Source organism: Cydia strobilella, chromosome 25 (assembly GCF_947568885.1).
Source record: "Cydia strobilella chromosome 25, ilCydStro3.1, whole genome shotgun sequence".
In the NCBI taxonomy this organism is placed as follows: Eukaryota; Metazoa; Arthropoda; class Insecta; order Lepidoptera; family Tortricidae; genus Cydia; species Cydia strobilella.
This window is the reverse complement of record NC_086065.1, coordinates 8,918,525-8,942,767: the sequence shown is the minus strand read 5'-3', so window position 1 is coordinate 8,942,767 and position 24,243 is coordinate 8,918,525. Positions and strand designations below refer to the sequence as shown.

The 24,243-nt window shown below is 39.0% G+C and overlaps 1 protein-coding gene across 1 annotated transcript in view; it reads right to left on the bottom strand.

Annotated features, from left to right (window-relative positions):
• LOC134752758 (uncharacterized) overlaps positions 1-24,243 on the bottom strand; it is a 57,907-nt gene that overhangs the window by 11,229 nt on the left and 22,435 nt on the right. Inside the window, exons 3-10 of the mRNA XM_063688449.1 lie at positions 6,517-8,199; positions 3,892-4,083; positions 3,627-3,800; positions 2,917-3,067; positions 2,279-2,352; positions 1,369-1,484; positions 938-1,012; positions 673-783 (exon numbers count right to left, since the gene is read on the bottom strand). Coding sequence (XP_063544519.1) covers positions 673-783; positions 938-1,012; positions 1,369-1,484; positions 2,279-2,352; positions 2,917-3,067; positions 3,627-3,800; positions 3,892-4,083; positions 6,517-8,199 — 2,576 coding nt within the window. The remainder of the gene's footprint in view (positions 1-672; positions 784-937; positions 1,013-1,368; positions 1,485-2,278; positions 2,353-2,916; positions 3,068-3,626; positions 3,801-3,891; positions 4,084-6,516; positions 8,200-24,243) is intronic.

Below are 24,243 nucleotides of genomic sequence, written 5' to 3'. Positions count from 1 at the left end.
CGTTTTTTATTATATATATTTTATATCTGACACCTAGAGACTTTTACATCTCTAAACAATTTTAGTACTTGTCTGTTGTTTGTATATTTTTTATGTTTTTTTTGTGTAATTTGACATTTAGACTGGATACATCTCTAACAAAGTATCTAATATTTTATTAATTCCATAATTGTTTTTTTGTAATTTTTGGTTAATTTTATTGCTTGTAAAAATTTACATGTAAAAGTGCCCCGGTGGCCTATTTGCTGAATAAATGTTTGGTGTTTGATGTCTGATCAAATCGGACCTAGCTAAATCAGCACGAACTTTACAAATGACTGGACGTTCGCTAATCATTGGGGCACGATGAATCCATTTATAAAACTTACCACACTATTTTGTTGCACACAAAAGGAAGCAGTTAGCAACCTAATTTGACATTGTGTACGGTTTCATTTCAACAGTGGTTACTCTTGGAGTACGTCTGAATGTCTGAAAACCTTGCCAGATTTCATGGAGGAGCATGGGTTGTCGGGTTGTTAAAGGCACAAGCAATGGTTGTCGATTTGCTGAAAATGACCACTAAAACTATTTAACTATTTTGTTCAAATAACACCAATTACGGTGCACGGAATAGATATAACCACTGAGATAATCTGTGGGGCACGATGAATCCACAAAACTGAAACTTACCAATATAGTGTAGTTAACGTAAACGCCCGAGCCAAGCTCGCGGTGCACCGAGTTTATAGACCCGCTCACGAAATCGTCCGAGAATGGTGTCATTGAGAATGCAGAGTCGATCTGTAGGGCAAAATTAATCATTTTTATAAGACAATATTTTCAGAGGTTCAAAAAATTACAGAACACTTAGATGTTTTTATTTTTCTAACAACACACCTAGATATTCTGCTAATTTTAATATATTTACAAGTAAATTAGCATAAGAAATACTTACAGCTCTAACTGCCTCGTAGCTCAACTGCTGATACAGCTCGGAATCCTTGTCCGTCAACTTGTTATCCCATGTCATCTGAAAATCAAGAGACTCATAAATTTAGGTATAAAGTAATAAGAAATCTTTTACTTGCTGGGGGGGCAATTATTTGATTTGTGATTGTATAAGAAAAATAGACAAACAGATAGTTACGCCACAACCTATAATTGCAGCAATTGGATTTAAACGTTATATAACGTCTTTAAATCTATCATTATCATACCACCCTCAAATTCATCACTAGCGAGACAACGTGACAGCCGGAGCTAAATATTGTTGGGTTAAGGGGCAAATTGGATCTAAAGGTTACCTAATCTACCGTTCTCTTGTAGTCTTGAGATATCTTGCCGGGACAAGGGTAACATAAAGTCAACATATTATGTAAAATGTACCGGTTTATCGTAGAGTCGGTCCACCCTCAGGTTGAGCACTAGAGAGACGACGCGGCGGCACGGGTCGCGGCGCGTGCGGCGCGCGTAGCCGGGCCGACACTGACAGCTGGATATACCTGGGGCAAAGAGGATATAATAGGATAGAGTACTGTCGTAGTGAATTTAGTAGCCACAGTAAGCGGTACTGTCGTAGTGAATTTAGTAGCCACAGTTAATGCACTGCCATCTATCGACACACGATTAAAACTAAAAATATAACATTGACAACTTTCGCGTTTTGATTTATGAACACATATTAAATGACATTTACAATCGGTAAATAAACGTCGTTAAATAACGTTACGTTTCAAACGTCGGTAAATAAAGGTAACAAAATAAATTTGCGATAGACCCGACTGAAAAATAAAAATATCGAAAAATGTATTTATATATGGATACATGTTTTTTTTATTTGCATTAATTATTTTTATATGATTTTGACTTATTTTCTTTCACTTATATGTGTTAAAATTGTTAAATAACAAACGAAACCGTTAACGCCATCTGATCGAGAATAAAAATTTCTTGATTTTCGAGGCACGTTTTTTCCTTAGACTGTAATCCATCTATTACGGAATTTATTTTATTTTTATTTATTTATGCCTGGCTGGGGCAACAAATAGGGCACAATGAATCCGATTTACATTACAACCATCCTTGCTAGGTACTGTTATTAATGTTATATCTCTTTGGATTTCTATTTCTAGTGGCAGTATAATACTATGCTTGAATTCAACTTTAAGTCCCCCTTGTAAGGGTTAAGGGAAGCGTTAAGTCTAATTAATAAGGAAAACCCGTACCTAACTTTTTTTAAATTTTTTTACCAAAGGAAGGAAAAACTGTTTTCAGATTTGCCAATAACTCAACTAACCTGCTTCCGTCCTGCATTTTTCATTCTGCGCCTGATCACACGTGGAGTCATCGCCAACTATACACGTGTCGATCCTGAAACAAACGAGTATTCATGAATGAGTCAGCAATCAAACTTATCTTATAATTATACTTTATCTCTACACCCCACGAGAATCATTTATTCCTATCCGACGTGAGATTGTTGAAAAATAACATTTTTGTTTATTGTGTTGGAGTTGCTGACAGTCAGAGGTTGCGGATTCGAATCCCGGCTCATTCATAGCTATAAGTTTTATCCAAGATCAAGTATATATACCTATATATACAGCTATCCATGCCGTAATCGGCAACGGCGACCTTAGCTAATTACGAGCGTGTGCTCTGATATGGCTGGCAAAGCCGAACTATCGTAGGTGGGGCAGTTAAGTTGACCTTATTGTAAGTCTAATTATAGGAGGGTTTCGGCCGAGACTTACGTATCTGACGTTTCGCATCAAGTTCGTAACACGAGCGTCTTCAAACTTCTTTACGCTCATCTTAACACGAGAACGCCATTCTAGCCGCTGAGAAGCATACTCCTCCCATTTGTCAGGTGGTATACCGCAGGCAGTTAGACCAGGCAAGGAAAGCGTCAATACGAGGAGGCTCTAAACAAACCTGACTGTAGCTTGAGGGCGCGGTCGGGGGCGGTAGGCGGGGGCAGGTCGCCGCGGCGGCGCCGGCTCGGGGCCGGCTGGAACTGCTATTCCTGTGCCCACTGCCGGCGGGTGGCTGGGGTGGCTGGGATGGTGAACTGGTGTTGGGGGTGCTGTGAACAGATAAACATTAGTTTTCTAATAAGCGAAGTCATCTACAATCTCTTAATAAGTAACTGAGCTACCGAAGCTTGTTCGACGTCTGTGAACCATTCCATAGCTTATTTTTTATTTACACGTTCTCAAGAAGTGAATTTGACACATTGCTCGCAAAAGCCTGTTAGTACGGGTCATTCTCTGAGAATATGTCTGCAGTTGCGTTTAATTACCACGACGCCCACGACACTTTTCATATATTTTGTATGCGGGGTCACGGCAATTAGACCGCAGACATATTTTTTAAGAATGACCCTACGTATACCTATAATATAACATTAACATCACTTTTTGTTAACACACGTCCACCATCCTAATTCCTTAATGAAGCAGTGAAATTTTACCAGTGCTTTCAATGCTGCACATGATGATTGGGAGCATCGTACAGGCTCAGGTACGTAGTAGGTACCTCCCATTCTCCATAAAAGAAAACGGCGCCGGACAATCTCTGGCTTCTGTCTTTTCAACCTTTACTTCTGCGTCCATTAAAAGAAAGCTGAAAGCAAAAAAACTCACCAGAATGCTGTATGCTTTGCACCCTGGTAGGCTCCACGTGGTGACTGGAAGTGTCAAACAGGTTGAGATAAGTCCGCTTGCCGTCGATGGACACAAATCCTTGCTCGCCCGACGGTGACACGATGATGTCGTCTTCAACATGGCCCGATATTGGGTTCACGTTCTCGATGTGGACTGAAATAAAAAGAAAGTAACAGTTAATTAAGTTTTAAAGCAAAGTTCCCATCGAGAACTTATAACTCCAAATCAAGTTCAAGATACTCACCAGAAGCACCGCCTTTTTCTCCAGGTCCCTGAATCGCAGACACAGTCACATCGAAAATCTCTCCATACCCCGGTAAGGGTGCCGTAAGAACAGGGGCGTCCGACACCGGACGCCGGCTGGCGGCCGGCTTGAAATCCGGATCGTCGAGCACGATGCCGGGACGGCGGTACGGACGGTACGGCGTTTGGGATGCTGTGGAAGGAGATATAAATATTAATTGATAACTATTTATGTAAAACGCGTCGGCCAACTAAGTAGGTGTGTTTGAACTTCGAACCGCGGCTTGTTCTTTTGTCGGCTCTTGAAAGAAATATAATTTCATATTTGACTGATCAAAGAGAGACATTGTGAGGAAATCGGAACAAGGCCTAGTCTTCTCTCTGGATTCAATAGTCAGCTGGCCTTTGGTAAATTTATGGGCTAATTAAAAAAAAAAAGGTTGCCAAAAGCAAACCGGGCTGCATTTATTTCAGCAAAAACTCGAATGCATTCGTTAATTACTATAAATAGCCATCATATTTAAAATTTATTTTTAAATAATTAATCCAGCATATTTAAAAAGACACCATAAAAATAAAATCGCAACTCATCATCTTTATTGTTTTACAAATGGTGAGAATAATAATGTCGAACACAACGAATGTTTGAAATTGAACTAAACTAATCTGAATGCTATGTTCAAAACTATGTCTTCATGAAGCAAAATTGGTTTAATCGTTTAACGTACCTACCGTGAGACAATAAAATTGTTTTCTAAGTTATTAGTAGAAATTCATTTATTAAATATATTAATAACGGGTCACTCACGTGTTTTAAGTCGAAAACGCTCGACATGTTTCACTCCGTACCGAGGAGCGTCATCAGGAGCTTGCGTCGACGGTGACGGACCGGCGCAGACTGCGGGCCGCAGCCCTCCGCGCCCGATGACTCGGCGCGGGCGCCGGTGGCGGCAGGGGGGGCGAGAAACTACCCTCGTTTACGGCATTATTGTCAAATGATGGGTTGCACACAACACTCACTACGTCATTCGCTAATGGTTCGTCCACACTGTCCACCGACGTAGTACCCAAAACAGTTTTCCAGCTCGGAGGCACTGACCAACCACAATCACGGTTAAAATTCGGATGACGACCAATTTCGATAGCCTCCCGTACTTTTCGCTGAATCACAAACTTTTCTTTCGCCAGCACAGTTACCTTATCGAAACGTATATAGTGAGTCGAATCCGAATCCAATACGTGTTCCGTCACCGCAGAACCCCGGCTATCCCTGTTCTTCATACTACGTATGTGCTCGGACAATCTGGTGGAAATGTTTCGGCCCGTCTCTCCTATGTAGTTTTTCCCACAGGAGCAAGGAATCATGTATACACCCGGACTGTTCAAAGGCTCCCTATCCTTTGGCGAACGCAGCACCTGTCCTAGCTTCATATGAGGACGGAAAATCGTCTTAATGCAGTATCTCCGGCGTAATAAGTGTCCGTTTTTATCCGTCACGCCCTTAATGTAAGGTAGGTATAGGGGCAATCTCTCTGCCGTAGTTAAACGGGGACGCGCTGATGCGTTCGCAACACGATAACTCTGCCTCCAGTTATAGCCTCAGTATATGACTCAGCTGGGTCACGTGAGGCGGGTATTGGAATGCAATGGCTATAACTGGAGGCAGAGTTATCGTGTTGCGAACGCATCAGCGCGTCCCCGTTTAACTACGGCAGAGAGATTGCCCCTATACCTACCTTACATTAAGGGCGTGACGGATAAAATCGGACACTTATTACGCCGGAGATACTGCATTAAGACGATTTTCCGTCCTCATATGAAGCTAGGACAGGTGCTGCGTTCGCCAAAGGATAGGGAGCCTTTGAACAGTCCGGGTGTATACATGATTCCTTGCTCCTGTGGGAAAAACTACATAGGAGAGACGGGCCGAAACATTTCCACCAGATTGTCCGAGCGCATACGTAGTATGAAGAACAGGGATAGCCGGGGTTCTGCGGTGACGGAACACGTATTGGATTCGGATTCGACTCACTATATACGTTTCGATAAGGTAACTGTGCTGGCGAAAGAAAAGTTTGTGATTCAGCGAAAAGTACGGGAGGCTATCGAAATTGGTCGTCATCCGAATTTTAACCGTGATTGTGGTTGGTCAGTGCCTCCGAGCTGGAAAACTGTTTTGGGTACTACGTCGGTGGACAGTGTGGACGAACCATTAGCGAATGACGTAGTGAGTGTTGTGTGCAACCCATCATTTGACAATAATGCCGTAAACGAGGGTAGTTTCTCGCCCCCCCTGCCGCCAACGGCGCCCGCGCCGTGTCATCGGGCGCGGAGGGCTGCGGCCCGCAGTCTGCGCCGGTCCGTCACCGTCGACGCAAGCTCCTGATGACGCTCCTCGGTACGGAGTGAAACATGTCGAGCGTTTTCGACTTAAAACACGTGAGTGACCCGTTATTAATATATTTAATATGTCTATGTCTCACGGAAGTTTTGTTATTAAAATTCATTTATTATTTGTATTGGAGATAAAGATAAGCAGGGGATCAGAAAATTTAAGAAATGGCAGAGGAGAATATACTTAAATCGACAAGACCCAAAGAGAAATGAAACAGTTACTTATACTTACATGGTAATGGTTGTGCATTGATAGAAGGTGTCTTCACGACACTATGCGGACTGTCCAAGACACTAACAGTCGGAGCGTGAGACATCAGACCTTCAGTCGGAGTTGAGCCTTCAGCCGCAGCAGCAGAAGACTTATACTCATCTATCGACGACTCGATGATGTCTATAATAGTCTCAATCTTTGTCTTATTCCCTGGCTTCTCATCAATCTTGTATTTATCTTTCTTATCAGCGTTAAATGGCTCCTTTTTCTTTTCTGGCTTCTTTTCAACTTTAGCTTTTTCTGTAGTTGTCTTTGTCTCTGTTGTAGTTTTTGCCTTTTCAGTGGTAGGTTGGCGTTCAGTTGTAGTTTTTGATTTTTCCGTAGTAGGTTCGCGTTCAGTTGTAGTTTTTGGTTTATCCGTGGTAGGTTTGCGTTCAGTTGTAGTTTTTGCTGTTTCTGTGGTAGTTTTGGCTTTTTCAGTTGTTGTTTTGGCTTTTTCGGTTGTTGTTTTTGGTGGTTCTGTTGTTGTCTTTTCTGTTGTGGAAGTTGTTGTTTTTTCCGTTGTTGTTGTAGTTGTGGTTTTTGTACTGCTTGTAGTTTCAGGGGCTGTGGTTAGTTTGTTGTCTTCTTTTTCGTTTTCTTCAGTAGTGTTAGAGACAGGTAGATTAAGTAACGGTACAGTCTCTTTCTCATCTTGGACAAGATGGTTATCATGATTAGTTTCATTTTCTGCTTCTTCTTCTTCTTCGTCTAAGTTTGGTATATCAACAGGCATTGGAGGAGGTTTGTATATAGGTAGACCAGGGTTGGGCCTTCTACCTGGCATATTAGGTGGCCTAGGTCTAGGCCGTTGCCAAGGGGGAAGATTGGGCCTATGGAACCCTGGTCTGTGAGGGTTCAGTGGTGGTACAATTTGTTCAGGCAAATTAACACCATGATGGGGTCTATCGAAGGGGTAGGGGGGAGGAGTTTTTGTTGGATGAAAGCTGTGAGTTGGAGGGGTTAGAGGTTTATCAAAGTCAGGCATAGGTGGTACATCAGATATTCGAGGTGGTCCTCTGTTATTGATCCTCGAATTCAAAGGTCTGCCTGGTCTGAGGAGTTGCGTATTAGCTTGCACGTTGACATTTCCGTTCAGAAGCTTGACTATACCAGTTATAATATTCTGTATTTCTGTGTTCTGTCGTCCCTCATTAGGGTTCATAGTGGCATACATCGGCTGCACTGCAGAAGGCCGTATTCTGGGCCCCAAAGGCAACGCCCTGACCTTTGGAGCCCTTCTGGCTTCCCCCGGAAAGTTAAACTCGAACCTGTCCCCGTCTGAGGACATAAGCACCTCATTCTCATGACTAAAACCCGTAGTTTTCGTTGGATGTATATCATAGTATTTCCTTTTATTGTGTAGTTCTATTTCGTTGTCTATTTCATTGTTTGATGATGGTATTTCATCAAAGTTTAAAGATCTAGATGCTCTGTCACTAGGATCTGCAGATCTGGCTACAATGACATGTTTTTCAGTTTCTTCATCAGTGACTATGTCTTGAGGTTCCAGGTCGTCCAGGTCGTCGTACCTGGCGAGGCTAGGTTCTATCTTAAAAGCTAGGTTGTCTGACTGGGTGACGTGGAGGTCTAGATCTTCTGGTAGTTCAACGGTGTCTGATTTTGGAGATAGTTGCGATATCGTGTAGATTTCTTCGTAACCTGAAATTGAAGAAATACAATCTTAAGTATTTTATTCTTAAACAATTGTCTTATTATACTAAAGAGGCCTAAGGCTGCGTTTCCACCAGAGATGTGCAAGGATGCGTAGCGAGGGATGTGTTTGTTAAAAACCAATAGAATCACTTCATTTACCTATCCTCGCTTAGCGCAGCACTAGTCTGTGTCTGTGTGTAGTGGTTCTTAACTAACACATGACTCGCTAGCTCGCTACGCTACGAATCCTCGCGCATCTCTGGGGGAAGCGCAGCCTTATTATTATGTATTCAAATGAATTGCTCAACAAATGATCTGAACACTACTTTTTTTATAAAGGAATTAAAGCGTATTAAATTCGTGGTATTAAATATATTAATAACGGGTCACTCACGTGTTTTAAGTCGAAAACGCTCGACATGTTTCACTCCGTACCGAGGAGCGTCATCAGGAGTTTGCGTCGACGGTGACGGACCGGCGCAGACTCCGTCACCGTCGACGCAAGCTCCTGATGACGCTCCTCGGTACGGAGTGAAACATGTCGAGCGTTTTCGACTTAAAACACGTGAGTGACCCGTTATTAATATATTTAATATGTCTGTGTCTCACGGAAGTTTAGTTATTAGAATTAAAGAGTGCGCAGATTATTTTGATATCTCGCCTACTTACATACTTTTGCTGTTAACCGTAGGTAGGGTTCGTTAGAGTAAGATTGAACGGGTTTTTCATGAGGGGTAAGACAAAAAATCGTCCGTATGCCGATTGCCGAAGCATTTACGTGCGGTACGGGCGACTTTTCATCTAAATCTATTTAAATTAACAAGCGACACCATAAGCCTGCATACAAGGTTACTCTTTACAATAAATAAAAAACAGAGTCAGCATTAAGATTTAAAATGGCCATTAAAATACGAAAGCGAGACGATGCGGTAACCGCACCTATTTGAAAGTATAATAATATATGTAATGATATGCAAATAATCTTATAAAACCATTTAACAATTTAACAAACTGTTTAGAAACTAAATCCAATATAAACGTACCTATGCTATGCATCTATAGTATAATGTAGTGTATTTATTAATTAGCATTTATTTAAAAGATATATAGTACTACTAAACTAAATTAATAACTATAGCATAGATCTAAAAATAGGCCCTTGAGCCTTGAGGTTTTGTACCAAGGATGCTGGCTCATTTCCTCGTTGTATCGCAATGCTGATACGACGTGTATTTATTAATTTAGTAACTGTGTTCTTAAGAAAGTTTAGCGCTTTGTATGTATTTTTTATTGAATAATTTTTACACGTTTTAATCGAGGGAAAATGGCATGAAAAAAATTATACGGAAACTAGACTATATTTACAAGGACAAACTTTAAACAAGACCTTAAAAGGTTAAAGTTGACTTGATAGATAATAAAAATCAGAAAACATGTCTAATCTTCATTTATTTTTGCATACTTACTATATCAATAATATTAGTATAAAATTATGTATTAGTGATATATTTAGCCGAAGAATTTGACGAGCAAAATTTTATACTGAATTATAATTTTTCAGTTTTCATTGAGATAACAGTTAAAAACCCGCGCGACAGCCATATCTTCCGTCGCAACTGACTCGCACGGTTCGCGCGGCGAATTCCCTTCTTTCCAAGTCGGTGCAAAGACTGCAAAGTTAGCTTAGTTAGACTGACTCTACTATAACTACTATAAGCTCTACTTGCGCCATCTCACTAACCCTGGGTTAAGTGTTAACCCAGTGTCAAATTGTACAGGTTTAACCGGTTAACCCGGGTTAGTGGAATGGTGCAAGTGGCCTTAATAGTCATATTAGCGAGTTAATTTAGTTATGCATAGATTTCATCCAAGTAGAGTATTGCAGTGAAAGTACTGTTAGTTACGTCACCGCGTTGTGCGCTGCAATCTGTCGTGACAGCACAATGCGAATTGTGCGCGTTTTGGGGGGTTTTGACACTCGAGATACAGATGACAGTTGTAAAAGATGTGGTTGAACGTTGAACCAAGCCAGTGGCGTAAATAGGGGGGCGAGGAGGGCAGAGGGGGCAAGTGCCCCGGGCGCCATCCAAGGGGGGCGCCAAAATGGGCAAAAGGCAGCAGCAGGGAAACTTTTGTCAGTCGTCAGGGGGCGCAAATTTGGTGACTGCCCCGGGCGCCATATCCTCTAGCTACATCCCTGAACCAAGCCGTTGTGGTTTTTGGATTTCTTACAAAAACAAACTAGACAACCAAACAACGTCACTGTTTGATAGTCTAATAGACGATTCCCACCGACCGGCTGAAGTCGGGCCTCGCCGGAGCGCATTTTCAATGTGCCTTACAATATGTGTGGCAGAAGCATCCGGAGCCGTCCGCGTCCGCGAGGAGCCGACCAGCTTGCTTGTACAAACGTGAAATGCGCTCCGACTCCGCCCGTTCGGTGATAATCTTACTTAATTCCACAGAAATTATTTATTTATTATTATTATTATTCAGTAAGCAGGCAGGCAGTTGTGACAACTGATATAGCCTGTATCCAGTTATCATTGGTAGATGTAGAGGTATGCTTGTCTAACTTGTTTTTAAATTGATTTACATTTTGAGCAGTAACCACATCTTCGGGGAGCTTATTCCAAGCCCTCACTACTCGTTTGCTCAAAAAGTGTTTGTATGGGTTACTGTGGGACCTATGCCTTTCTAACTTTAAGTGATGACCTCAGACGGGTGTTGTTGTTGCGCTTGAACATCTCTTGGAAATCCTTGAGGTCATAGTGCCCAGACAGTATTTTATAGTTTTCTATTAAGCCTCCACGTTCTCTGCGGCGTTTAAGAGTAGTAGTGAGCTTCAGTTCCTTAAGTCTCCTCATATGGCTTGTTCTTAAGTTGCCTTGGCTGTTTCGTGAAACTTCGTTGGACCTTCTCCAGCATATCTATGTCCTAATTGTAATTATTTTAAGATTAGTTTTATTTATTTTAGTTTTAGTTTTTAAGTTTTATAGGTTAGTTATTTAATTTTGTATTAATTATGTAATGTATTTATAGTCCGTTTGAATAATGAAATTATTTAATCCAGAAAATAAATTCCACAGAATCTAGCATGTGTGCGAAAGTGGTGTTACGTAACTTTTAAGTAGGGGCGGGGAGGGGGGTCCACGAAATCGAAATCACGAAATTAAATCTTCGAAAATTGCGTTACGTAATATTTGAACGTCCTCATGGGCGTGGCGTTCAAAGGATTTATTACGCCTGCGGATACATTAGTGGTAATTTTTTCATGCAAACGTTCTCGATATTCTCCTTTCTGGATTTTGGCCCTAGATGAATATTTTTTTTATATGAGTTCAATATTACTACCAGTACCTGTGTCTGTACGTGTTACTTTTTTTATATTCTTGTTCTTATAACAACTTTAAACAGCGCTAAAAACGGCCACATAAATGCGCCGTAAACAGACGCCTAATAGCATACAAAACCGGCAGCAATAAACGCAAAAATCAAAACGGTCAGACACAGATCATTTCTTTTTCATTTCGTTCCTAAAATTTCGTTACGATTGGTTAAGTTTTGGAGGAGGAAAATGTCGAGAACGAAACCTCGATTTCTGAGATTTTTATTTTTCGAGCTGCAGTTGTCCTTATCGCACTAATCTTAGGAGCCGCCCCGTCAGCGCGACGGAGATATTTACCTACCTACATTTTTTAAGAGAAGGGCCTCAGTGATATATGTTTAATTAGACGGTCTAATTAAACATAAGTATATCAGCTGAGCCGAGTCTAATTTAGACTCACTTACCTAGTTTTTGTTTAAGGTAACCCTACCCGAGGATCATAAAAACTACCAAATTATAATAAATAAAAGTATAAAATTATAAAATAAAATTATAAATCTTCTTTGTCCGTCCCTGCTCCCGTTATCTGGGGTCGGGTCTCCTCACATTTCTGCGCCAGGCCCGTCGGTCCTGGATTGTCGGTTTTGGCAATTGGGTTTTCTTGAGGTCTCTCTCTATGTTAGACCACCAGGTCAATGGCGGGCGGCCGCAAAATAAAATTATAAAAGATAGAATTTAGTAAAAGTATAAAAGAATGCAATTTATATTTCGTTCCATTCACCTTTTCTAAATAGCGATACCAGCGATACGTACCCATATTAGTCTTCATTGTCTTCAAAATTGACAAATTGACATTATCTGAATTTAATGAGTATTTTATATTTATTAATATCTCGCAGTCACGCAAAATTTAGAGAATTTTCGTGTTTTTATTAACTTCCATATTAGAATGAGAATCCGAGGCATCCTAGACATGAACAAAACAGAAATGGCGAAAGTGGAAAACAGTCGTGACTTGATACAGTGAAAGTAAGTTTATTGCAATTGTTTTGGCGCAATATCTAGTGGCGTTCATTAGGCTTCCGAGTATATCAAATAAATAATAATAGATGAGACAAGTATTAAAGGTAATAAACAATATTAATATGTGATTGCTTCACAAATGAAATGCATTAAAATACGAGTGTGTGCGGTTTATGAAACGAGGTAAAAGCGAGTTTAATAAAACATCACGAGTGTTTTAATTCCTAATTACATAAGTACAGTTACATACCAACACTGCTTTATTTCATCATCATCATCATCATGATGTCAGCCGATAGACGTCCACTGCTGGACATAGGCCTCCCCCAAGGCTCGCCACTCCGACCGATCCTGTGCCGCTCGCAACCACCGAATTCCCGCGACCTTCACCAGGTCGTCGCTCCATCTTGTTGGAGGCCTACCGGCAGTTCGTCTTCCGGTACGCGGACGCCACTCCAGAACCTTCCCGCCCCACCGGCCATCAGCTTCAACTGCTTTATTTACACACCTATTATCCTAGTCACAGATATAAATATACCATAGAAGACGCAAATGCATCTACTTCGCGTGTCCGAACCCCGACCAAGCGTCGAGGTTGACCGTCGCTCTTTACAGTCCACGCGCGTCAGTTGTTGCAGCCGGACGTCCGTGAAAACTTAAAAAATGCTTCGTTGCATGATAATTAACTGCAACAGCCCAAAAATTGCGAGCACCCAAAGGCAAGAACATATTTCCTATCACAGATAAGTAATATTAAAATTATACTATGCGTAAATTTTGTATGATAAAGTCGGCACGCTTGGTTACAATACAAATCGTGGTATTTGCGTCATCTAGCGTATATATTAAATCTGTGATCCTAGTCAATCCTAGTTATCTATGATGTGTTCGGGAACCGCATGTTACGGGCGCGATTGCGGCATTTGATTATTTGATCACACACTCAATAAAACGTCATAACTAGCAATACTAGAAATGAGTTTAAATCAAATTCAGATAAGATAAAACAATAACACTAAATTACACAATAAAACCTTTGTATGAAAAGCATTGTTGGAAAACATACACAATAATAAACTTAGCTATTATTATAGAAAAGTCCCGTGTCACAACTGCTGCCTAAATAGAAATAGGAAAAAAACCGGCCAAGTGCGAGTCGGACTCGCCCACCGAGGGTTACGTACTTTTTAGTATTTGTTGTTATAGCGGCAACAGAAATACATCATCTGTGAACATTTCAACTGTCTAGCTATCACGGTTCGTGAGATACAGCCTGGTGACAAACAGACGGACAGCGGAGTCTTAGTAAAAGGGTCCCGTTTTTACCCTCTAGGTACGGAACCCTAAAAAGAGCAAAACGTACAGACACAGATATTGGTAGGTAATATTGAAATAATATGAAAGAAATTATTCATCTAGGGCCAAAATCCAGAAAGGAAAATATCGAGAACGTTTGTATGGAAAAACCGGCCAAGTGCGAGCCAGACTCGCGTTCCAAGGGTTCCGTACATTACACAATTTAAACAATGTATTTTTTATGTGAAATGTCTTTAAAAAAACCCGTAGGGGTCGGATCAAAAATTAAGTAATTAAGTCCGACTCACGCTTGACTGCACATTTCTAATAGGTTTTCCGGTGATCTATAGGTAAAGATCTATTTTGTGTATTTTTTTCAAAATTTTTGACCTAGTAGTTTCGGAGATAAAGATAATGGAATGGGGAGTGGTCATAACCCTAAAAAGTACCAATGGTTGGCATTTAGGCAGCAGTTGTGACTTTTTTAATAATAGCTGATGGTGTCTATTATTGTGTATTTATTCCAACAATGCTTTTCCTGCAAAAGTTTAACAGTGTAATTAATTGTTATTGTGTTATCTTATCTTCACTTAACTAATATCTTCCAACAATAGTCTATGCTATGGATAGCTATTTTTATGTGATTACAGAATAACAAAGTACCGTAAATGGGGTGAGTAGGGTTCGCGGGGAGAGTTGGGTTATGAATGGGGAGAGAAGGGATGAAAGGGGGATGAGATGGGATTTTAAGGCTACTGCTACAAAAATAATGTATTCCAATTTAAAATGAAGCTAAAGTAATATAGCTATTTTTTATTATAAGTAATACTCGTAATAAAAAAAATGAATTAACAATCTTCCAAAATCACCTTTGTATGAAATCCCATCTGACCCCAATTACGAGGGACTACGGGGTGAGGTGGGATTTCTTGTTTATCGTCAAAGTTATGAAATGGAACTACCCAAAATAAAATTAAAACTACAATACAAACGTCCGGAACCTTTATTATATACACCATATTCAGTTTGCATATGTAAAAATAAAATGTTATCGAGGTTTGAATGTGAGTTTTGCTTCTACTCACCCCATTTTACGGTACTTAAAAGGTCACAAGTAACTATGGAACTGATCTAGAGATACGTCCTTCTATGCCCTATGGTAAACATATGTGACGTTGTCAACCAAAAGGTACCACATTGTCGCTTGTCGATAAGGTTGATTTCTAATTGAAGCTATATGGAAATAGCGCCTTACTGACAAGCGACAATAAGTACCCTTTTGGTTGAAAATGGCACATATTTCCAATCTAAAATCTCACTTTCAAAACGTCGCGAATTACTATAAAACTAGTTTAGAGATACGACTTTTTCACACGGTAAGACCTGTTTTTAATTTTATTTTCAAAAGGTCGCATCTACCTATGAAACTGGATTAGAGATACGCCCTTTTGTCTTGCACGGTAAGTACGTGTTTCCTATACACACAATTGGAGAGTTAACGGTGAGGCCTACATACTAACTGGCTTCGTAACACGAATAATACATTATTTCTTAGGAATGTGAAGTAATAGGCAGGTAACAAACATAATGATGAGGCTAGTTTTCTAGTTAAATTAGCTACAATTTTTTTAGAAAGAAAGAAGAAAGAAAAAAGACATTTATTGTTAAAACCTTCTACAAACAGCGCCACTTCAGTTTTACAAAAAAAATGAACTTACTCACTAAACACTTAAAGTTAGGTGCATGGTAGTTATTAAAGTAAATGTTACACAAAAATAGACAGGTCCACCAGCAGAGTGAAAAAGCAAAGATAGATATAACTCCGTAATAGATGTTTACAGTCTAAGGAAAAAACGTGCCTCGAAAATCAAGAAAATTTAATTCTCGTTCAGAGGGCGCCACTAGTTTTGGCCCACTGTCGTATAGATGGCGTTGACTGTTTCGTTTGTTATTTAACAATTTTAACGCATATCAGTGAAAGAACATGGATCAAAATCATAAAAATAATTAATGCATTTAAACAAAATCATTTATCTATATTTAAATACATTTTATCGTATTTTTATAAATCTTAATTTTTAGTTTTAAAGTGTGTCGACAGATGGCAGTGAATTTACTGGGGTTACAAAATTTACTATGACAGTACCGCTCTAGTATAAGTTACATGGAAAAAGAGAAGAAAAAGGAGTAAGGTAACTAATTACAACATAAATTTTGGCGCCGCTATAGTGGCTACAAAAGGACGCCACTCAGCATATGCTCTGGTATAAACAAATACCACAGCGCTGGTTTTCTGTGGCACCCCTACATTACATCTACTTTAAATACGGACGACGCACAGTGAACAGATATGACATTCAAACCTTCAAGAGCATACTAGCTCCCATCTTTAATATTGGCAGCGCACTTACAATACAACTTCTCTGGTGTTACGGGTGTCTATGGGCGACGGTAATCGCTTACCATCAGGCGATTCTTCCACTCGTTTGCCTCCTGTATTATAATAACGACGCCATACTTTGGTTTGACATGAGAATTTTCTGTTTTTCGAAAATAACTTTTTACTTTCCAAACAAAAATCTATGAAATTTAGTAAGGATATTGGGAATCAGTTTAAGCATAGAGTAACTTATACTAGAGCGGTACTGTCATAGTAAATTTTGTAACCCCAGTAAATTCACTGCCATTTGTCGACACACTTTAAAACTAAAAATGAAGATTTATAAAAATACGATAAAATGTATTTAAATATGGATAAATGATTTTTTTTATTTGCATTAATTATTTTTATGATTTTGACCCATGTTCTTTCACTGATATGCGTTAAAATTGTTAAAAAACGAACGAAACCGTCAACGCCATCTATACGACTGTAGGCCAAAGCTAGTAGCGCCCTCTGAACGAGAATCAAATTTTCTCGATTTTCGAGGCACGTTTTTTCCTTAGACTGTATCCATCTATTACGGTGTTATATCTATCTTTTGGTTTAAGACTATCCCTCTCAAATTTTTCGATTTTTTGTCGACACCATAAAAAGTTGTCATCGACTTTTGTACTTTTGGTGGTGGTTTGTTATATTTACATACACATACATACATATAATCACGCCTATTTCCCGGAGGGGTAGGCACAGAGACCACGGATTTCCACTTGCTACGATCCGGACATACCTCTTTCGCTTCCTTCACTTTCATAACATTCCTCATACACGCTCGCCGGTTTAGGGTGCTCTTGACCTGGCCGTCTTCAGGATTTCCCCGATCTGATCAGAGAAAGTCCGCCGAGGTCTACCCTTTCCAACCTTTCTACCTCTCCCTTATACACTCTCTTTGTTAGTCTTCTTTCATATAAGAAATGCGTATTTATTTTCGCGGTGGGAGGGAGGTAACATTTGCATACAAAAAATTCGCTAGTAAGTATAACGGGTTACCACTGATTAACTAGATAGCACGTCATTATTTCGCGAAGTAATGTTTTTGTTGTATTTATTTATTTTTATAATTTCTATAATAACCGGCTTGTACAGTCGCCATCAGATATATCGGAGCGGCCGAGGTGCTCAAAAATATCTAAACTCGACTCTAACGCCTTGACGATAGAGGCATGTTCAGATACATATTTGTGAGCACCTCGGCCGCTCCGATATATCTGATGGCGACTGTAATAGATACTTAGCAGTAGATACCGCCATACTGCCCACTAGAGCATGCAATGATTTACACCCGTACAGCTCAGTTAATTATCCATACAAACACATACAGTTAGTTATAACTGCGTCTTAACAAATAGTGCGCTTCGGGTTCACCTTAGCCATTATTTTATTTGTCAGTCATTCCAGTTTTTAATTTTATTTACCATAACCGTGAGATTTAGAATACGTACATTTTTAACGAATTATAAATAAATAAATAAATGAACAAATACGTGAGTGTCGTAGAACACTCGGCTAGAACAAACTTATGAAATGGTCGCCACTGAAAACTTAAGTTCGTAGAATAAGGAACTTCGTTCCAATAAATAATAGTACATTATGATACAAGTGTGCTAAGTTGGTCATTACACACGAGGCGATATTGTGCGCGCGAACTGTAAGCGAGCGCGCAATAAGAAGCCGATGTGTGTAATGACTAATGCACACGCGTTTCATACGACCTTTTTCAACACACTTGCGAGAAAAAAAAGAAACTTTCATATTAATCAAATTTTAATAGTTAAAACAGTATTGTGTGTTTCATCTGTCATACTCGCACTGCAGGCGGGCCGGCCGGGCCGCGCGCCGCGCAGGCGGTCGGGCGCGCCCTCAGAATAATGACTAAAGCAAAGAAGCCGGGCAAAAATAAAAGCTTGGTAAAAGATATCGTATTCACAACACGTTATTACTTTTTGTCTATGAGTGAGTGAGACAACAATCCGCAAGTTCTTTCGTTTTTTTTCAGTATTGTCATAAGATGAACTGAGGGAAATGTCAAATGGTCTTATGTGGTTCTATAATATAATCCAGCCAAATAAAATATATGTTCGTTATTTCACAGGTAGGTGTCAACTGTAACAACTTGACATAGTCGTATTATTTTAGTTGAAATATTTCGGGATGTTTCAGCGGTCATCTTGGTTTATTTTAATTATATTGTTGCTATTCCTGAAAGATTGTTGGAAAACGTGCTGAGTTTTTATTTGTAATGGTTTGAAGTTCCCTTTGTGATAATGTCTTGTGTGATCGAGGGCTGTAAATCGCATACAGGAAGAAAAGAAAATACGCACGAACCGATAACCTTTAATCGGTGAGTTTTGTTCAATTTTGAAGAAATTAATTTATAGGACCTGACCCTAAACATAGAAATCGATATGTTGTTTATGTAATTATTACTTGCATTCAAGTCTATATAGATTTTTGCATATATTTTCGAACTTTTCTGCTAAGTATGAAAGGTTATATTTTTGGCATAGTGATGTATCGACCTCAGATCAATAACCTATCGACATTTACAGCTTTCTTATAGTTTGGCCCAGGACTGTCTCATTTTAATTGATGAGTACAGTCAAGGGCATAAATATATATACATTCCCAAAGTCTCAAAAATATGTGTACGCTTAGACAATAAAATCGTGTTCACATATTTTTAAGCCATTTGTCTGGATCGATATTTTTGCCTTCGACTGTACCTATAGTTTTCTTTGTTCTTACTTACTGACAGATTGTGTTTGCCAGACTATAGTTAAATACTAAAAACCGGTCAAGTGCGGGTCGGACGCGCGCACCAAGGGGACCGTACTTTTTAGTATTTGTTGTTATAGCGGCAACAGAAATACATCATCTGTGAAAATTTCAACTGTCTAGCTATCACGGTTCATGAGATACAGCCTGGTGACAGACAGACGGACAGCGAAGTATTAGTAATAGGGTCCCGTTTTTACCCTTTGGGTACGGAACCCTAATAAAAAAGACATTAATGATCATTGATGAATGTTCCTTTTATTAATATTGTTGGTCACAAAACTCAACTTTTTATTTTAGATTTCCAAAGGACGAGGAATAGGGGATATTACTGCAATGTTCTGCCACCAGAGTGCAGCACTAGCTTTTTTAGTGCACCGTAGAGTAACTTATTTATACTGTACCTTTAACAGGTTTTTGACAAGTTTTCAGGGGACCTACCGGAAAACTCGAATCCGTAATTTCGTTATCTAGCTGCCTCTTTATCGCTCGAATACGCAAGAGTGACAGAGATGTTAGATAACGAAAGTTCGATTTTCTTGTTTCGCGATAGACCCTCAGATTGTGATAGTGGCGCCACCTACGCCGAGTTTCGCGTAATATTCCCTATTATTAAATTAAAAAAATATATTCCACGAACGTTTTTTTTTTCATTTCCTATTTGGTACAGTCAGCTGCAGAGAAAAGGTACCCCACGTCCATACTAATTTATAGAACTTTGTATGCAGGGGGGGTGCCTTTTCTCTGCAGCTGACTGTACATGACTAGAAACTATATCTATGTATGTCTTTTAGCATTAGAAAAAACGGTAAACCATTTCCACGTGTCTTTTTATTGACAAGTTTTTTTATAAATATAGCAATATTTTACTTATGAAAGCAAAAGTATGTAAATTATCGTATATTATATTTGTTGTGACTTATTTTCAAAGTGTTTTTCGATAAAACGACAGGTTAAGATCGCTCGCTTTCTTTCTAATGATAAAAAAACAAGGTATAGTTAGACGGTTCTGAGTGGTAGACTGCAAATGAGATAAAAGCTATATTAGGTACATGCATTAATCCTCATATCAGGCGGCTCTTTGATTCCAAGGATTGCATAATTTTTATACTTTTTAATGATTTTTAGAATATGAAAATTATAAAAAGTATAAAAGTTATGCAATCCTTGTATTCCACGCATTTCATTTCATTTCAACGAGCCGCCTGCTACAGATTTCTTGAAATTGCCGCGTTTTTTCAGGTTCAACTTTCATTAGCCAGACTATTATCAATTTGCCAATTTCGTGATTATTCTTTTACACGGCACATAAACTTATGCATAATTTATCGATATAAAAAGTCGACTCAGTTACATCCCTAACAAATTATCAAACTTATGACACCGTACGTAAATGAGAAATAACAAGCATATATGCATCTCTTTTCGGCACATTATCTAATTCGTAAGGAAGTAAAGTACGGGTATACATATTTGCGAAGCATTTTTGCCCTACTTCTATGCTTTAGTCATTATTCTGAGGGCGCGCCCTCAGAATAATGACTAAAGCAAAGAAGCCGGGCAAAAATAAAAGCTTGGTAAAAGATATCGTATTCACAACACGTTATTACTTTTTGTCTATGAGTGAGTGAGACAACAATCCGCAAGTTCTTTCGTTTTTTTCAGTATTGTCATAAGATGAACTGAGGGAAATGTCAAATGGTCCTATGTGGTTCTATAATATAATCCAGCCAAATAAAATATATGTTCGTTATTTCACAGGTAGGTGTCAACTGTAACAACTTGACATAGTCGTATTATTTTAGTTGAAATATTTCGGGATGTTTCAGCGGTCATCTTGGTTTATTTTAATTATAATGTTGCTATTCCTGAAAGATTGTTGGAAAACGTGCTGAGTTTTTATTTGTAATGGTTTGAAGTTCCCTTTGTGATAATGTCTTGTGTGATCGAGGGCTGTAAATCGTATACAGGAAGAAAAGAAAATACGCACGAACCGATAACCTTTAATCGGTGAGTTTTGTTCAATTTTGAAGAAATTAATTTATAGGACCTGACCCTAAACATAGAAATCGATATGTTGTTTATGTAATTATTACTTGCATTCAAGTCTTTATAGATTTTTGCATATTTTTTCGAACTTTTCTGCTAAGTATGAAAGGTTATATTTTTGGCATAGTGATGTATCGACCTCAGATCAATAACGTATCGACATTTACAGCTTTCTTATAGTTTGGCCCAGGACTGTCTCATTTTAATTGATGAGTACAGTCAAGGGCATAAATATATATACATTCCCACAGTCTCAAAAATATGTGTACGCTTAGACAATAAAATCGTGTTCACATATTTTTAAGCCATTTGTCTGGATCGATATTTTTGCCTTCGACTGTACCTATAGTTTTCTTTGTTCTTACTTACTGACAGATTGTGTTTGCCAGACTATAGTTTAATACTAAAAACCGGTCAAGTGCGGGTCGGACGCGCGCACCAAAGGGACTACTTTTTAGTATTTGTTGTTATAGCGGCAACAGAAATACATCATCTGTGAAAATTTCAACTGTCTAGCTATCACGGTTCATGAGATACAGCCTGGTGACAGACAGACGGACAGCGAAGTATTAGTAATAGGGTCCCGTTTTTACCCTTTGGGTACGGAACCCTAATAAAAAAGACATTAATGATCAGTGATGAATGTTCCTTTTATTAATACTGTTGGTCACAAAACTCAACTTTTTATTTCAGATTTCCAAAGGACGAGGAATAGGGGATATTACTGTAATGTTCTGCCACCAGAGTGCAGCACTAGCTTTTTTAGTGCACCGTAGAGTAACTTATTTATACTGTACCTTTAACAGGTTTTTGACAAGTTTTCAGGGGACCTACCGGAAAACTCGAATCCGAAATTTCGTTATCTAGCAGCCTCTTTATCGCTCGAATACGCAAGAGTGACAGAGATGTTAGATAACGAAAGTTCGATTTTCTTGTTTCGCGATAGACCCTCAGATTGTGATAGTGGCGCCACCTACGCCGAGTTTCGCGTAATATTCCCTATTATTAAATAAAAAAAATATATTACACGAACGTTTTTTTTTTCATTTCCTATTTGGTACAGTCAGCTGCAGAGAAAAGGTACCCCACGTCCATACTAATTTACAGAACTTTGTATGCAGGGGGGTGCCTTTTCTCTGCAGCTGACTGTACATGACTAGAAACTATACTTAGTCTTTTAGCATTAGAAAAAACGGTAAACCATTTCCACGTGTCTTTTTATTGACAAGTTTTTTTATAAATAAAGCAATATTTTACTTATGAAAGCAAAAGTATGTAAATTATCGTATATTATATTTGTTGTGACTTATTTTCAAAGTGTTTTTCGATAAAACGACACGTTAAGATCGCTCGCCTTCTTTCTAATAATAAAAAAACGAGAGGTATAGTTAGACGGTTCTGAGTGGTAGACTGCAAATGAGATAAAAGCTATATTAGGTTTAGGTACATGCATTAATCCTCATATCAGGCGGTTCTTTGATTCCAAGGATTGCATAATTTTTATACTTTTTAATGATTTTTAGAATATGAAAATTATAAAAAGTATAAAAGTTATGCAATCCTTGTATTCCACGCATTTCATTTCATTTCAACGAGCCGCCTGCTACAGATTTCTTGAAATTGCCGCGTTTTTTCAGGTTCAACTTTCATTAGCCAGACTATTATCAATTTGCCAATTTCGTGATTATTCTTTTACACGGCACATAAACTTATGCATAATTTATCGATATAAAAAGTCGACACAGTTACATCCCTAACAAATTATCAAACTTATGACACCGTACGTAAATGAGAAATAACAAGCATATATGCATCTCTTTTCGGCACATTATCTAATTCGTAAGGAAGTAAAGTAAGGGTATACATATTTGCGAAGCATTTTTGCCCTACTTCTATGCTTTAGTCATTATTCTGAGGGCGCGCCGGTGCCCGCCAGTCTGACCAATTAAAGAAGGCTCCCTTTCCATGCATATTATTAGCAATCAGTTACCTTCTTAACTCAGTCGGATAATATAATGAAAAACCACGAGTGGAATAATACACTGAAAGAGCACGCGTGTTTAATATCTAGGATTATGAGCCAAAAATCGGTGGAATAAAAACGTCGTTTTGAGCAAGTGTGTTGAAAATAATAGGACATCTCACACAAATCCACCAAGTCCCACAGTAAACTCAATGATATATTTGATATACAGTTACATCCATAGGTAACTCGGAACCAATATTTGTGATTAACATACAAATAAATGTTTGACATGTAATATTTTAAGAATATTATGAATAAATGAGTATGAGTATGAGTATGAGTAAATGCTTTTACCAAGTCAGGACCCGGCACCTTCTGCTTGGTATGCTAATCGCTTACACCTCCAAATATTTCCATCAAATCATTGTTATGAGAAACATGTTTAACTTCGGAATCTGATAGGGTACCGTTATTTATCGAACTATTTCGTCGCTATTTAGAGGCACTGACCGAGCGGCCTTGAGGTTTGAGATGCCTTCGACAATCAAGTCATTATAATAGCTTTCCAAGCATGAGCGAGCTGAACTCACAGTTAAGGACTGCCAACCAACTGTTGTAAAGATGTAAATGTCGCATAGAGCGATGGCGGAAAAAAGCGGCAGGGATAAACTACTCAACTCTAGAGATACATTTTTACAAAAATGTATCTCAAATCTACGAAATTGATTCGACGAGAATAGTGGTTTTGCACAGTGGCGGATTAGCCACGTGGCAAAAGTAGCAAATGCCACGGGCCCCGCGCGTTTGGGGGCCTCGCGCACCTACTGTGGCCGTAAAAAACCCGTTTCACTTCGTCCGACAAAATTAAAACAATCCATGGGCCCCATTATAGAATTTTCTACAGGCCCCGCGCTGGCTTAACCCGGGCTTAGCACGGTCGCATTTTTATCGCCTGTAACCATGCCTGTCATGTTCTAACAAGTATATGTAAGTGCGAAAGTGACAGGCATAGTGATAGGTGATAAAAATGCAACCATGCTGACACCGCAGCACTGGTTTTGCAGACCGTTTGAAGCGCCTTTTATTGGTTATCGGTTGGAATAACATCTAGAAATAAAAACTTACACGAGCTCATTATAAGTCCAAAAAATCTTCAAGTCGGCGCTCAAAGTA